The sequence below is a fragment of the Corythoichthys intestinalis genome, chromosome 10 (assembly GCF_030265065.1).
Source record: "Corythoichthys intestinalis isolate RoL2023-P3 chromosome 10, ASM3026506v1, whole genome shotgun sequence".
NCBI lineage: Eukaryota > Metazoa > Chordata > Actinopteri > Syngnathiformes > Syngnathidae > Corythoichthys > Corythoichthys intestinalis.
The window spans coordinates 40181313-40198710 of NC_080404.1; the positions used below are offsets into that span (position 1 = coordinate 40181313).

General features: G+C 37.4%; 1 protein-coding gene across 5 annotated transcripts in view; it reads right to left on the bottom strand.

The window, feature by feature from the left end:
* pik3ap1 (phosphoinositide-3-kinase adaptor protein 1) overlaps window positions 1-17398 on the bottom strand; it is a 73156-nt gene that overhangs the window by 13039 nt on the left and 42719 nt on the right. For 2 of the 5 annotated variants that reach the window (XM_057847373.1, XM_057847372.1), the window contains 12 exons: window positions 16793-16858; window positions 13837-14000; window positions 8096-8527; window positions 4811-5052; window positions 4578-4722; window positions 4210-4352; window positions 3998-4130; window positions 2587-2783; window positions 2342-2501; window positions 2205-2267; window positions 1901-2122; window positions 1778-1828 (listed from right to left, as the gene is read on the bottom strand). In XM_057847373.1, coding sequence (XP_057703356.1) covers window positions 1778-1828; window positions 1901-2122; window positions 2205-2267; window positions 2342-2501; window positions 2587-2783; window positions 3998-4130; window positions 4210-4352; window positions 4578-4722; window positions 4811-5052; window positions 8096-8527; window positions 13837-13867 — 1819 coding nt within the window. In that variant the 5' untranslated portion in view covers window positions 13868-14000; window positions 16793-16858. The remainder of the gene's footprint in view (window positions 1-1777; window positions 1829-1900; window positions 2123-2204; window positions 2268-2341; window positions 2502-2586; window positions 2784-3997; window positions 4131-4209; window positions 4353-4577; window positions 4723-4810; window positions 5053-8095; window positions 8528-13836; window positions 14001-16792; window positions 16859-17398) is intronic. The other 3 variants (XM_057847374.1, XM_057847375.1, XM_057847376.1) reach the window with 2 other exon arrangements.

Genomic DNA, 17398 nt, shown 5'->3' on the forward strand with positions numbered 1-17398 from the left:
TAAGTGATTGGTCGCCATTCTTGTTACGTCGCAGTGCGTGACGTCACTGGGCCCGTTGCCGAAATTCCAGCGTGTCACTCGTTAGCTTTCCCAACATGTCGTCAGTTCTACCCTTCCTATTTGAACCAGATCTGAAAAGTGAAGAGCAGGACAGCACTGTCGATGGTTCACAAGACGAGCTTCAGGGAAAAATGCGTGCAGCAAACACCTGATAAGACAAAATTTGGGCAAAACTGGTGATGCACTCGCTGCTGGTGAGTCTCAATGGCAACAGAGCGAGAGAGTGCTGTTGGGAACTCCGGTTGGGAGAGAGAGTGTATGCTGTTGGGAACTCCGGTTTTATTAGCAGATATTCAAGGTAAGCATATTGCGTTTTCAAACTTATCCCAATATAATTATGTAGATTGTTAGCATCCAGAGCTGTCGTGTGCTTTTTTACATACAGTACAGGCCAAAGGGCACACCTTGTATAATCCATTTCTTGTACATTGTAACGCGTGGTTTGTAGGATACGTGTATAAAAGTACCAAAAAGGGGAGAAGCTTCCACTTATGCACATTTATTCACAAAAATAATATTTCCACCTTGACCACTCTTCACTCGGGAGCTCAGCAGTACGCAAACACGTGTTCCCTGACGAACTCCAACATTGTTGTAAGGTCCACGTCAGAGTCACTGTCGTCACTGTAGCGTGCCATAGTGCTTTTATTATTTAGTATGATTTGGGGAAAACTCCCACGAAGAATAGTCAACAAAAAAGATAGCAATAGTAATCCAAATCCGTGTTTTTTACTCACTTGAAGATCCAGGAATTAGACCGATCCCATGGTAATGTTGCAGCCGCGATCGGGCCGTCGATTCCACAAAATAGACTGATCTGAAAAGCCGCCGTGGGACCGACAAATCAAAAAAATGGACAGATCCGAAACCAATATTGCAGACGCGGTGGGACCGTCGGATCCGGAAAATAGACGGATCCCTTACTTGACTGAGGATCCAGGAAAAATGTTCGGGCGCCAATTGTAACACGTGTTGGGTAGGATACGTGCATACAGGGACCAAAAAGGGGGAGAAGCTTCCACTTATGCGCATTTATTCACTAAAAATAATAATTCCACCTTGACCACCCACTTCACTCCCCTTGTTTCCATTTGACTGGAAATTGCATCCAAAAGCAGCACATCGTGGCATTTTACTTAGCGAGTTTAGGCAGCAATAAGCAATTGTTGAACAAGCTACACATTTGGAAAGATCCCAATTACGTCATCACTGCGAGCCCGCAAACCATGGCGCCAACTAACGGTCAAAATATGTACTAAATATTATAAAATATTGCCATTGATTTAACATTTTATGGGTTTCTAACAACATATTGTAGTACAAGAGAACAATTGTGGTTTATTAGAGCCTACATGTAATTTAAGTTAGAGGATGACTTTAATTACAACCTGAGCACTTGCTTTTAACTCATTGGCTGCCCATTAACAGAATCAGATGTCCAAATTATTTTGACTTGAAGGATTGAAAGGGATCGAATGAAGCCCATCCATGTTGGATTGGACGACTTTCACTGTCAATGGCAGTGAAACGGCATCACTCAATACATGCCCTCCCAGTTTAAATTGATTTGATGTCTGTCACTGTCAATTGCAGTGAATGAGTAACATTTTAACATAATTAACAATTTCGGTTGACAGTTGAAGGAAGTTAAAAAGTGTCCAGATTTAAAAAAGTAACTATAACATCTGAAATATGTCAGATATTTCAGTCCATTTACCTTCCTGATATTCCCCGGCATGACTTTGGACCATGGATTTATCTGAAAAGACTGTCAAAATACAGAGTCAGTGGTGAGAGCAAAACAAATTTACAAAAGGTTGAATGATTAAATGTAAATTACCTCTTGAAATATAGGTAACTGGCTTCTCGGGTTCAGGCTCAATTTCAGGTCTAGGAATCGGGGCTGGTGGTCGAGACAGGATCGCTACATTATTTTCATTCAGGGTATCATATATGTCTGTACTAGAGGTGTTGTATGGGTCAAAGTCATCGTCAGTTTCATTCAGATTGATGTTTTGGATTTGATTTCCTTCATCCTGGACTACACTGGTTTGAAGTTTTGCTGAAAGTCAGAAAAATGATCATATATGTTTTATTAATCTCACTTCATTGCTATTTAAGAATGTCATTTAAAAATTGTTTACCTTGAAAAAACGTCCTCAACATAGCTTCCTCTGGATTTTCACCTATTGAATTCATCACTTCATCTACAGGCACAGCAGCAATATTATCACATTTTTACCCATATGAACAAAATATATCAAATAAAGAGAATAATTACATAAGTCATCTGCACATTCAGGGTTTATGCCCAGCATTGACTCATACATGTCGCTAGGACACCCTGAGCTGTTGCTGACTGTCATCACTTCATAGTCTTCAGTGTCCTCATTTAGATCTTGGTTGTTGGCACTTGAAGATTCAAGCGTAGCTGCAGTCTGCTTCAAGGCATAGTACAATTTGAATCAAGACATGGCAATGAGATTGCGAGGGGAAATAAACACAACAGGTAATTTTTGGACTTGCAACAAATCCATCGATAAACTGTCGGAGATCTGTGAAGCCACTCTTTTCTGCCAACGTGTTTGGATAATCTCCGTTCTTATTCATCACACTGCAAGCTTGTAACGCCCCGGGAATCTGAAGGAGGAAATTTATCAGCTTCCTTAGGCCGTACTTTGCAGCAAAGTGGAGCAGTGTGGGAAGTTCCTCATTGCGGTTATCTGAAGAGGAGAGTAAAGACATATTTTTTGTTCTATGTACGGGTTTCAATTTCAGTTTGTCAGGTTCTGTCACAATAAAATAGAATAGTAAAGAAAGCTTTAATTGTCATTGAACAGAATATAACGAGATTTTAAGCTTCGTCATAAAGTGCACCACATAGAACAAAAAGTGCAATAGGGCTAAGAAAAAAAAAAAAAAAAAAAGAAAAAAAAAAAACAGACACGCACGAGTTACAGTGTACACAGATGAGAAATAAAGTGAATAAGTGACTAGCAGCAAGTGGTGATGTATTGGTAATATATATCTGACAATTTACAGTACTCAGATTAGGAGGCAGATGGCTGACTTGATACGATAGTGCATATTACAGTTTGTGCATAGATGTTGATGTAAAATGCAAAAATGTTACCAGTGTCGCGGTAAGTGGGGTGCTGAGAGTGCGGCAGCACCCCCTGATGTTGGGGTAAAAGAACTGTTTTGGTAGACTTTTTTTTTTGTGTTAAAAATAAATCAATCAATAATATTTAAACAATAGCGTATTTAATTTAGGGGATTAAAAATATAAGCTCCTTTAAAAAAAAAAACAAAAAAAAAACTTATTATTATTGTTATTTTTTTTTTTTTTATAACATGGACCTGACACCTTTCTTGCTTGCCACCAGGTCACATTGAATAAGGCGCCATTGGAACAGAAAAGTTAACTTGACAGAGGAGGCGTTAACATGGCGCAAAAACAAATTTTCGATATTTCTCGAATCTTCCACGGCCGAATCACGAATAATCTAAGAATCGGAAATTTCGCGCGCCTCTAATGTATAAGGCTAGTACAGTGACAAGCAAGTGGCAATCCATATAGACCAGGGGTTTTCAACCCAGTCCTCAAGGCACACTGTGGGTCCTGGTTTTTGTTCCAGCCGATCCAGCAGAGACAGTTGAACCAATGAGGCTTCTGCTAAAACAAGCCACACCTGACTGCAATCAACTGATTGCACTTGTAAAACACCAGATTGGGGAAAAAGTGTTGTCATCTTGTTTGGTAAGAATGAAATCCTGCACCCACAGTGTGCCTTAGTGGAATAGGTTGGGGACCCCTGATATAGACAATAGATAGATGCCAGAGGTGTTTGATTCTGTAGATCAGCAATCAAACATTGGGAAATCATTGAAGAAATTCCCTCAAAAAGATGAGCAAGAATAGGAAAGGTGCACTCACATGCCGCCATATTTTGTTCCTCTATCTGTCTCATTCCAAACAGCTGAAGACCAGGTGCTGGCATTTTGGATTTTATTGAGTCAACTAGGATGTTGTCCAAAAACTCGACTGAATTGGACGTCAAATCGAAAGCCTGGTAGAAAAATAAAACAAGATAAATATCAAAGTCTATCAGTTTAGCATGGGGACTGAATACGTAATACCAATCTCACCTGGCAGAGGAAATTTATGGGATCGGCAGCATTTTCAAGACAGCGGCTGACTTCTCCCATGTTGGTATGGTATGTAACACACTTCAAGCTTGTACGCAATTGGTTTGAGCACAGAGTGAGTGACACCACCCCTGCAGGCATTTCTAGCAAAAAAAGCAATTATACATTTATTGAGAAGAGTAATTTCAAATATTTTTCACTAGTCACTTTTAATAAGTCACTTTTCCACTAAGCACAGATCACTACTTTTAGTAAAAAATTCTAATGATTGTCAAGAGATCAGGTTAAGCTAGTTTTATGATACATTAAAAAAAAGATAGCCATATATGCCAGTGAGAAATTTAAACTTGAATTCTGAAACAACTTACCGGGTGCAGTAAGACTTAATGTGTACTCATTCACGAGGGTGGATGGAACTGTTTTGTGTGTGTTATTTTCAGAACAAAACTCCACTTCTGGTGATGAGAGCTCATCTATTTTTTCATTAAAGATGATGAAAATTGTGTGCTCCACCTGAACAACAGAATCAAATCAATATGCTTTGGAAAATGTTCATCTTAACACTTCCTTTGACGTCATGACGTGATGACCACAGGCTTACCCCAGTCAGAAGTCGGGTTGGTTGGACAGTGAGGCATTCAATATGTGATTGCGTTCTTATTTCTTGGCTTACTGAAAAACCCGCAATCATACGTTCATCATCCTTCCAAGTTATTTTTTGACACTCTTCTGTCATTACTTCCTGTTTTTGATCGGTGTTGGGATCTCTTGTTGCGCAGCCTCCTGCGACATGCAGCTGTTCTGAAGCTTTGCCTTTGTTCTCATGTTCAACCTGTAGCCTGCCTTTAAATAAGGAAACGAGACAAAATCAGTAAAGCAAGAATAACAGTGGGCAACAATTTAAAAAATCTGCTGTATTAAGTCTGATATCCGTTTTTAGCTTATTTATGAGCACAGTTTTCAAATCATTTTTTTCTCTATCTTGACTGTTTTTGTTTGTATGTTTGTGTTCGAGATAACTCAAGAACGAATAAAGGGAGTACATCGATCCCTTGCTACTTCGCGCCTCAAAATTCCCGCCCTCAGTCCATTGCTAATTTTTTTCAATTAAAAAAAAAAAAAAAAAAATTCAGTATTTTATAGAGATGTCCTGATCCGATCATGTACTGCCTCTCACTCTCCCTCCTGCTGCTTTTCTTGCTCAGCAGGCAGCTGGAAAGTGAGTTTGCTTGTTAAACTTAACGATGAGTGATAGAGGTGCTGCTTTGATCTTGCAAGAGAATCCTGGTAGTGCCATCTTCTGAGCCAGTGTTTTTCAACAGGTGTGCCTTGAGAAATTATCTAATGTCGCATTTATTTATTTATTTATTTATTTATTTTTTTTACGTTGTCGGGCAGTTTGCATTAGGATGGAAGGAGTAGGTAGAATGGTAAATGGTGTTATACTTATATAGCGCTTTTCCACCTTTCAAGGCGCTTTACACTATCTCGCCATTCACCTTCTGTTGACGCAGCACCAGGAGCAACGTGGGGCTAAAGGATACTTAGACGAGTTCATCAGGGCGAAGAATCGAACCCCCAACCTCTGGGTTGGGGGACAACTACTCTACCACTGAGTACCAGAAGAAAGTTCTCAGTCGTGTGCAGATGAGCGAGTTATTGCTCGTGTCGCGTTCAAGAACAGCTCAGATTTCTAGCTATCAGCCGCCTTGCTGTCTGCGACAATGTGGACCCCAGCACGTCTACTGTACATCAGTTGATTAGACCCATCAATTGTCGATATACACGAAAGTGTCCTTTCCACTTTATCCATATGTGACGACCGTCAATCCCCCCTTGTGTTTTATTCCAACACATTATCGAGGACAGCAAGGTGGCTGATGGCTAGAAATCCGAGCAGTTCTTGAACGCTATCCAACAGTGGAATGGTGCCAAGCAAGCTTAAACGTCCTCTTCAAACAAAACACCCGTTGCTTCAAAACAAGTCGATGGACTTATTTGTTCGCCTTTGTGAAAACACAGAAAACAGGCAACTTTTTTGAGAAAAACTACTACAAAGGTAAATGAGAAAGCCCTGAAACCCAGTTACCTTGTTGCTGAACTTGTTGCTAAACCCAAAAACTTCCACACTGTTTGCAGAGACATTTATACTACCTGCCCGCAAAGCCATTGTCAGTGAGATGCTTTGCCCTAATGCGGTTAAAGACATTGCTAAAGTCCCCTTGTCTGTTAATTATTATCTTCTCAAGGCTAACTGTTATAAAAAAAAAAAATAATAATAAAACAAAGAGATACAGACCTGTTGAAGAAGATTCCTGCCAGGATATTGACATTGTGTTCATCTAAACAGACTAAGTTTCACACTTAGTAAGTATAAATACTGGGAAATTATTTTATGCACAGAAAGTAATTTTGGAACATTTTGGTTTGTAGTGTGCCATGGGATTTTTTTCCAATGTAAAAACTTGCCATCATTCAGAAAAGGTTGAAAAACACTGTTTTAAGCCGCAGATCTGTCAATCATCGTTTTTAGCTTTAGCTTTTTAGCTTTTAAAACACTAGCGTAGTGAGCTGTGGCACGAGAATGAGAGTGACAAGAGGCTGGTCTCAGCAGCGTGAGTGTATTTAAGTGGACTCACTCAATGAATCATTTAATAAAGACAAGCATTTTGCTATGTTATTCTAGTTTAAAAATAATTTGGTGGGACGGTAACGTGTTTAAAAACCTTTAATTATATACTTCGAGAAAAAAAGGGGGAAAATTTCTTATATGTATCTCTTTCCAATGCTAAATCTGAATAAATACATTGAACACACAAAAAATAAAATAAAATAAAATAAAAAACCTTTTTTTTTTTAAATTTAAATAAGCCTCGCCTCTAGTTCGCAGATTTTTGATTATCGCGGGGTGTGGTCCCAATTAACTTCGAAAAACGAGGGATCACTGTATTATCAAACCTGCAGGATCTGTTTGTAATATGAAATGGAAGAGATCATTAAAATTTTGGGGTAATGAGGTCAAAGATCACAGACTTCCAAAAATGAGTTTCTGGTGAAGGTTTGCTCTCAGGGTTCCTCTCTAGTTTTTATTTATTTATTTATTCATTTATTTGTATTTTATTTTATTTTTTTATTTAAAACAAGCACACATCTTAAATACAGTGATTTATTTATTTATTTGTTTTTAAAATGTGGGATCTATCGTTTGAAGAACTTGACGTCAAAGAACTGAGATCAATTTTGGATTCCGCATCCCAAGATTGGTGACTCTTTATTTTTTAGTTTTTATTGGACCATAACTAGTTTATTTCAGTTTATTTTCTTTTAATTAATTCGTTTGTGAATATTGTTCATTAATCTCAAAATGTATATATTTAAAAATTAAAAAAAAGTGTTTATTGGACCATAACTAGTGTTTATTTCAGTTTATTTTAATTCATTCATTTGTGATTATTGTTTATAAATGTCTAAATTTATGTATTTAAAAAAGAAATTACCAAAATAGTTACTTGCCCTATAAAGGTTTAACTCATTCTAAACTAATTCACTGCCATTGATGGTGATAGCCATCCAAAGTATTTTGAGAGAAAGGGCTGGTAGCAATCAATTGATTTGATTTATGGAATAACATGCACGCCGTTAGAACCGTCGAAAAGTAGTTTATCTGCTTCACGAGTTTCAGTGTTGGAAGTGTTAAACTAGCAAGGTTACTGCTCGATATATTAAAAAACAGTTCATCTGTCAATCAACTACTCTGGTTCGCTTATCATCATCAATAGCAGTCGATGAGTTAAAAACAGCTGTCAGAGCTAACGCAACAAAAATTGTGTTCCCTAGTGTAAGTCTGCAACATATGAAAATCATGGTAATGAAATAGCTGGCCTACTGTTAGTGATGGTTTCCAAAATGCTGGAGACGTATACAGAGGATTCATCCTCAGCGTGCAATTTCTTCCAGCTGGACCAGTCTTCAAAGCCATCCACCATCATTATGTCTTCTTCAGACACGCCACACAACAGCGCCACAACTCTATGTGATGGACGGAGCAGCGTCTGAAGGGCTCTCTGCAGCTCAGGCTCGGACATGAGGTCTATGAATGCCCCAGTGAGGAGCAACATAACACAGTGGAAAGTGTGGAAACGGTCGAAGTTGTATCCATGGAGCTCATCAGTTGGGCCGATAGTGTAAAGCAAAACTGCGTTTTTGTGGAACATCTTAGAGGATTTCCGTAGGATCTGCTGCAGATATGTTGCCCATTCCTGTGCCTCAGCAGTGTGCAAAATTAGTAGGTTGCTTGTTGAGAGGGATGCAGGATTAACTGTAGAAAAAAAGGTTAAAATGTTGATTACATCCGCTGTTCGCTTTAAAAATGGTGTACAAGTACTTAGAAAAAATGTTTATTCAGTAAATTTAAAGTAAAGGAGACATATGCTTAGTTTATGATCCAAAGAAAACAAATAGAAGTTAATTTAGCAGTTTTCTTGTTTAGCCAGTTTACTCTTCTGGTCACTGTTTATGTCAGAGTAGTAAATGTTGGGTAATTAACCCTGTAAAGCTCAATCATTCAATTCCAGTTATTTGAACTTGGAGCCTTTATTGGTTATTTATTTTATTGGTTATACCGATCGATCGGGTCCGATCACGTAATTTTCAAAGTATCGGAATCGGCAAAAAAATATCGGACATGCCTTTTTTAAATATATATATATTTTAATTAAATCGTTTTCTAATTGTATTTAACGCTACAGACAAAATGTCTTACACTCATCCAGAGTCTTTAGTTTTGGCTTAAAGTAGGGCTATCTAAATTATCGCGTTAATGGCTGTAATTTTTTTTTTTTAATTAATCACGTTAATATATTTAACGCAATTAACGCATGCGCTGCACGACCCATTCACGCATTGTCGCGTTCAATCTATAATGGCGCCGTTTTACCAAATATAGAGCTAAAAGGCAGCGTAAAATGAGTAGAGTGAATTTTGGCAGCCTTTTGAGCTTTTTTTTTAATTGGCTAAAGCCTTACTATCCCTCTCTCAACAATTAGAAATATCGTGGGAAGCAATGTGGGAAAGAATGGCAGTAGTTGATCTTTTTCTCAGCACCATATGTTATTTCCCAACGCAGAGAAGATATATGAATTGGTGCCACTACGCACAGTCATGGTTGCACTTCCCATCATGCATTTGGGCAGAACAGTTAAATGGCTACAGTATCATTTACTGTAAGCTCAACAAATACACTAGATGGCAATATTTAGTCACAATATACAAAGTCAAATTTATCCTTTAAGAATTACAAGTCTTTCTATCCGTGGAACCCCCTCACAGAAAGAATGTTAATAATGTAAATGCCATCTTGAGGATTTACTGTCATAATAAACAAATACAGTACTTATGTACTGTATGTTGAATGTATATATTTGTCCGAGTTTTATTCATTTTTTTCTTAATGCATTGCCAAAATGTATATGATCGGGAAAAATTATCGAGAATGATTGGAATTGAATCGGGACCAAAAAAAAAAAAAAAAAAAAAAAAAGCAATCGGATCGGGAAATATCGGGATCGGCAGATACTCAAACTAAAACGATCGGGATCGGATCCGGAGCAAAAAAACAACCCTAGTTATTTGTTTCATTTTTGATGCATCAGGTCAGAATTCTTTAAGATTTTCAAAGGTGGGCTGGAAAAACATATCAAACATGACACACTTAACCATTTAAATAGTGTTTAATAAGTTTGCCACAATTACAATAATTGAAAATTATATTAAACAACAATTAATTTTACCATTTATAGCCGATTGAGTAGAGACCAATATTGAAGAGCTACAGTAAAAACTGTCCAAATCAAATTTCTTTTGCCTTTTGAGCATTTATGTTTGTTTGTTTATTTGTTTTTTAAATGACAACAGTCATTGGTCTCTTTATATTAAGATTATAGTGCTTGCCAAAAGTATTGGCACCCCTGCAATTCTGTCAGATAATGCTCAATTTCTCCCAGAAAATGTTTGCAATTTTAAATGCTTTGGTAGTAATATCTTCATTTCTTTTTGCTTGCGCTGAAAAAACACAAAAGGGAATGGAAAAAAAAAAAATCATTATGATTTTACATAAAACTTCAAAAATGGGCCGGACAAAAGTATTGGCCCCCCTCAGCCTAATACTTAGTAGACAACCGTCAGACAAAATAACTGCGAACAACTGGTTCCGGTATCCATCAATGAGTTTCTTACAATGCTCTGCTGGAATTTTAGACCATTCTTCTTTGGCCAACTGCTCCAGGTTTCTGAGATTTAAAGGGTGCCTTCTCCAAACTGCCATTTTCAGATCTCTCCACAGGTGTTCTATGGGATTCAGGTCTGTACTCATTGCTGGCCACTTTAGAAGTCTCCAGTGCTTTCGCTCAAACCATTTTCTAGTGCTTTTTGGGTCATTGTCCTGCTGGAAGACCCATAACCTCTGAGGGAGACACAGCTTTCTCACACCGGGCCCTACATTATGCTGCCAAATTTGTTGGTAGTCTTCAGACTTTGTAATGCCATGCACACGGTCAAGCAGTCCAGTGCCAGAGGTAGCAAAGCAACCACAAAACATCAGGGAACTGCTGCCATGTTTGACTGTGGGGACCGTGTTCTTTTCTTTGAAGGCCTTGTTTTTTTCCCCTGTAAACTCTATGTTGATACCTTTTGCCAAAAAGCTCTAATCTTGTCTCATCTGACCAAAGAACATTCTTCCAAAACGTTTTTGGCTTTCTCAGGTAAGTTTTGGCAAACTCCAGCCTGGCTTTTTTATGTCTCTGGGCCAGAAGTGGGGTCTTCCTGTGTATCCTAACTTAGAGTCCCTTTTCATTCAGATGCCGACGGATAGTACGGGTTGACACTGTTGTACCCTCGGACTGCAGGAAAGTTTGAACTTTTTGGATGTTAGTCGAGGTTCCTTATCCACCATCCGCACAATCTTTCATTGAAATCTCTCGTCAATTTTTCTTTTCCATCCACATCTAGGGAGGTTAGCCACAGGGCCATGGGCTTTACACTTATTGATGACATTGTGAACGGTAGACACAGGAACATTCAAGTCTTTGGAGATGGACTTGTAGCCTTGATATTGCCCATGCTTCCTCACAATTTTGCTTCTCAAGTCCTCAGACAGTTCTTTGGTCTTCTTTCTTTTCTCCATGCACAATGTGGTACACACAAGGACACAGGACAGAGGTTGAGTCAACTTGAATCCATTTTAACTGGCTGCAGGTGTGATTTAGTTATTGCCACCACCTATTATGTGCCATGGGTAAGTAACAGGTGCTGTTAATTACACAAATTAGAGAAGCATCACATGATTTTTCAAAGTGTGCCAATTAGGGTTGTTCCGATCATGTTTTTTGCTCCCGATCCGATCCCGATTGTTTAGTTTGAGTATCTGCCGATCCCGATATTTCCCGATCCGATTGCTTTTTTTTTGCTCTCAATTCAATTCAAATCATTCCTGATAATTTTTCCCGATCATATACATTTTGGCAATACATAAAGAAAAAAATGAATAAAACTTGGACGAATATATACATTCAACATACAGTACATAAGTACTGTATTTGTTTATTATGACAATAAATCCTCAAGATGGCATTTACATTATTAACATTCTTTCTGTGAGAGGGATCCACGGATAGAAAGACTTGTAATTCTTAAAGGATAAATATGACTTTGTATATTGTGACTAAATATTGCCATCTAGTGTATTTGTTGAGCTTTCAGTAAATGATACTGTAGCCATATAACTGTTCTGCCCAAATGCATGATGGGAAGTGCAACCATGACTGTGCGTAGTGGCACCAATTGATATATCTTCTCTGCGTTGGGTAATAACATAGGGTGTTAAGAAAAAGACTACTACTTTTCTTCCCCACATTGCTTCCCACGATATCTCTAATTGTTGAGAGAGGGATTGTAAGGCTTTAGCCAATTACAAAAAGACTCCAAAGGCTGTCAAAAGTCTCTCTACCCATTTTACGCTGCCTTTTAACTCTATATAGATATATATAGGTAAAACGGTGCCATTATAGATTGAACGCGACAATGCGTGAGTGGGTCGTGCAGCGCATGCGTTAATTGCGTTAAATATTTTAACATGATTAATTTTTTTAAAAAAAATACTGCCGTTATCGTGATAAATTTGATAGCTCTACTTTAAGCCAAAACTAAAGACTTTGGATGAGTGTAAGACATTTTGTTTGCAACGTTAAATACAATTAGAAAATGATTTAATTAAAAAATATATACTGTATATATTTAAAAAAAGGCATGTCCGATTTATTATTTTTTTTGCCGATTCCGATACTTTGAAAATGACGTGATCAGACACGATCGATCGGCATCCCGATCAATCAGGACATTTTTGGAGTTTTGCGTAGAATGATAATGAATTAATTTTTTTCCCCATTCTCTTTTGTGTTTTTTCATTGCAAGCAAATTAAATGAAGATATTACTACCAAAGCTTTTGTAATTGCAATAATTTCTGGGAGAAATTGAGCATTATCTGACAGAATTGCAGGGGTGCCAATACTTTCGGCCAGCACTGTAAATATTTTACGTATTTATTTAAAATAAAAAATAAAAAACTTTGTCTCTGATTTTTGTTGTCTTTGATGAAAGCAGATGATTATCTTTGTAATGAATCAAAACTAGATATTGACTTTACTTGTAGGAAAAAAAAAACCTGACAGTTACATAATAAAGTCCAACTTTTGTCAGCACATAGTTTGGGTTCCAATGCGCATTTCCATTTAAAATACTATCTCCAGCATAAATAAACATGCTATTAATTACATAATGTTATTTCTATTAGTTCTATTTTTCAATTGACTTAAAATAAACTTTGTGGCCGCCCTACGGAGCGCTCAGTAAATGTCACCTCCTAAAACTGGAAATGTAAGTGTTAATTTGCATTAAAGCTCTATCATCTCACCAAACCATGGAAAATTTATTGCAATCCTTGTAATCATCACCAATATTAGGATAATGATGTACACTGGTGATATTATGCTTTCATTTCCATGTAGCGGCTGCTAGTGTTTATCAAGGTAATGTTCGACAACATACCAGCTGTCCGGCTGTGGAATGTCAAGGTGAGTGGGGTTTGAGCATGAATGTCCAAACTGTTGGCTATTTCAGTGCAGAGAGTCCATAAGGAATTGGACAAGCACTGCACTGTGTCAACAGCAGTCAGAGTAATTTAGTTTGACTCATTAAAGTGTTTAATCAGGTCAAGTTCACTTCTGTGCTCGCTAACTGGGAACGAAACCCAACACGTGTAATCGCCTTCATCACAGTTTGCCACTGATGGCCGTGCTGAGAGAGCTGACATGTACTTTATTTGTTAATGGGCTACTGCCGTGCGCCATCAACAGTCGAACTTGTGAGGCCAGGAATAAACAGGCACGTGAAATTGACCTCAAAATAGGGCCGAAACGTTTTCTTCCTCTTTTGCCAGACCCATACAAAATGATTAATTATTTGAAATTCTAAATAAATCAAATTACAGTAAATGAGTTGTAGGTTAGAGTTATGACAACAAACAAGAAACATTAAAGTAGGGATCATTACAGAAATGGAGTTGGCCTACTAACCTGATTCCCCACAAGAGTTGTGGTCTTCCATGGTTACTGTGTCTTGAATGTGTCAAATCAGTCAACGAGGATCATAGTTTGGAAAAGTGTTCTTTTATTCCCCTCCACAACAAGCAAAGTTGTGTCTTTCTGCAAAGAGGGATGTCAGCTTTCACCCGTTGCTGCTTTATATGAATAGAAACATTCAGTTTCCTGATTTTAGAGACTCACCCCACTTCCTGAAACAGTTGAAGTGTGAAACACAGCACACATGACTAAAATGTGCAACAATTTAGTAACACACACATACTTGTCATTTTGTGTGTGAGCGACAAAGCAGGTACCGTAATTTTCGGACAATAAGGCACACCTGATTATAAGTCGCCACCTCCAAATATGACATGAAAACAACATTTGTTCATTGACAAGCTGCACCGGAGTATCAGCCGCAGCTGTCCTCACTGTATTATGGGATATTTACACCAAAAAATATTAACTGGTAGCACTTTTCTCACTTTTTTCTCACTTTTGAATGGATGTAAAAATGCAGACTTGACAAAAATGAAGTTAGTGACATAATTTGCCGAATTAAACTGAAGCAATCATTAATATGAGGGCTGTCAAAATTATCGCGTTAACGGGCGGTAATTAATTTTTTAGATTAATCACGTTAAAATTAGAGGTGCACGATAATTATCGGTCCGAATTTATCCAATAACAATATATATTATCGGTCCTATTAGTGATATTTTTGGCCCGGTGTCTGATTGGGATGTGTTCGTTGTTTCCACTCCTGTTTTGCCTGTATGCACAGTTTTGTTACTGTTCTGGAGGCCGTATTTTTCAGTCATGGAGTTATAAACCTTACAATGGCAATTAGCAAATGTTTGCATTTTGCAGTGTTATTTTTAGAAGTTCTTGAGAGGCCTTTTGGTTATTGGTAGGCTTGCTGTTCTCTAATTGCCAGGTAAAGAAAGTTGTTTCATGGACCAAGACGACAAAAGTCTCCTGTCCTGTTGCACCAAATGTTTTATCTGCTGACAAAGCACAATACCTTTTGGATTTGTTTGTTTTAGATCAGTGCTCATTGTTCAGGGGAAAACATCATCAATGATATTGACTGATTAATTGTAATCGACTCAAATTACATTTATTTGAAAAAAATTAATATGGGCACTTTATCTGAAGTCAAAACTGTTTTTGTCTTTTGTTTTGTTCATTATAATAATGTTCATGTCATCATAAAAATTCTGGTTCGGTCAAAGGCAAATCTAGTCACTAGTATTTTTTACCTAAAGGTGTTCAAAAACTCAGGTGAATATACATTGAAAAATTATATATATGTTATTGGTTATCGTATCGGTATCGGCCTTGAAGAGTTATCGATATTGGTATCGGTTTCAAAAAATGCATATCGTGCACCCCTAGTTAAAATATTTGACGCATTTAACGCACATGCCCCGCTCAAACAGATTAAAATGACAGCACAGTGTAATGTTCACTTGTTACTTGTGTTTTTTGGTGTTTTTTCGCCGTCTGCTGCCGCTTTGGTGCCACTGATTTTATGGGTTTCAGCACCATATGAGCATTGTGTAATTATTGACATCAACAATGGCGAGCTACTAGTTTTTTTTTTGATTGAAAATTTTACAAATTTTATTAAAACGAAAACATTAAGAGGGGTTTTAATATAAAATTTCTATAACTTGTACTAACATTTATATTTTAAGAACTACAAGTCTTTCTATCCATGGATTGCTTTAACAGAATGTTAATAATGATAATGCCATCTTGATTTATTGTTATAATAAACAAATACAGTACTTATGTACCGTATGTTGAATGCATATTTCCGTCATGTGTCTTATCTTTCCATTCCAACAATGATTTACAGAAAAATATGGCAGATTTTATAGATTGTTTGAATTGCGATTAATTAATGTTTAAGCTGTAATTAACTCGATTAAAAATTGCAATCGTTTGACAGCCCTAATTAATACCCATGACAGTGTCTTGTCATAATTATGACGGTCTTATGGCAGTCTTATTATGCCGCTCTCAAAGTGTTACCTATTTATCCAAATAATTCAACAAATAAACTGTAATGGACCATAAACCGCAGGATTCAAAATAAGGCAAAAAAGTAGCTGCTAATAGTACGAAATTTATGGTGAATACTAAACACAAAATGAAGTCAGGTAGTCCCCGGGTAACGAACAAGTGTTTTTTCCTCGGCGGCGATGTAACGCGAACTTCCACGTAAGTCAGAATTAACCCATTAAGTACCCCGTAATACTACCTAAACCTCAAAATAACTGTTCAAAACATGTATTATACGTCATATGAATAAGATAAGTAAAAATAAGACACTGAGGTACGTCGTGTTAAATGCCGTTCTATTCAATGACTATTGCGGAAAAAAAATGTAATTAAATTTAAAAAAAAAAAACTTTGGGCTTTACCCACAAACCTTGCTGAGAGAAATGGGTGCTGTGGAAAGAGTAGGGAGGCGAGAGGCCCGATCAGGCCCAGCAGCAGCATGAGAACAAGGATGTGGGACCTGACACCGTCAGAAACTACATGACGGTGGTGACGCTTCTGGGGTTGGAAAGGATCCTGACAAGGCAAGAAGAACTAGGTACCGTTTACGCGACAAAAAAAAAAAAAAAATGACTGGAGACAAAATGCCGGGCGAGACTCCGGCGTCGTACAGTCGCGATCACGTAAGTTGGGTACGTCGTAACCCGGGAACCACCTGTACTTTAACAATTAACAACAGGCTATAATAACTTGAAGAAAAAAATAAAACTAGAGGAACACTCAGAGAGAGTAGATTTCCACCTAAGCAGCCAAATTCAAAGCATCACCATATTTGGTCAAGAGGCCACTCCCTTAAGTATGAAAAAAATTAAGGCTAAATTCTTTTTCTTACTTTACGTTTCATATTACAAACATATCCTGCCACTTTGATAATTACCTCTTTCTTCATTCTTGCATTATTGCGAAAATTCCTTTTCTGACCTGTCAAATACAGGACTTCCTTCTGTAATGTGCAAAGGTAAAGTTAAGCTTGTCACAAATTCCTATTTGTAATTTCATATAGTAAAAATAAAAATTCCATACACACACAGACACCCGCATACATAGTTTACCAAACCAGCTTTATTTGCCGGTGGTTCATATGACTGTCATAATTATGACATGACACTGTCATTCGCATTAATGAATGCTTATGACAGATGTCATTAAGTGTCATCCGGCAAATTACGTCACTAACTCCATTTTTGTCAAGTCCGCATCTTTTACATCCATTCAAAAGTGACATAATTTGCAGGAGGACACTTAATGACATCCGTCAAAAGCAATTTTGCATAGGGACTGTTGGGACATAACTTTTCAGGATGCTCAAATTGTCCCCACCAACTTTTAAGCAACCTTATTTACATTGTATAATGAGTTCAGTTAATTTCAGGTAATTTAGATTGTCTTCCCATATGTTGTAAGAATAGATTTAAAAAAAAAAAAAATCATTATTTCCTTTTTTCTTCTTCTAAAAAGGTGTTAGTCTGAGGCTGAACTCTGA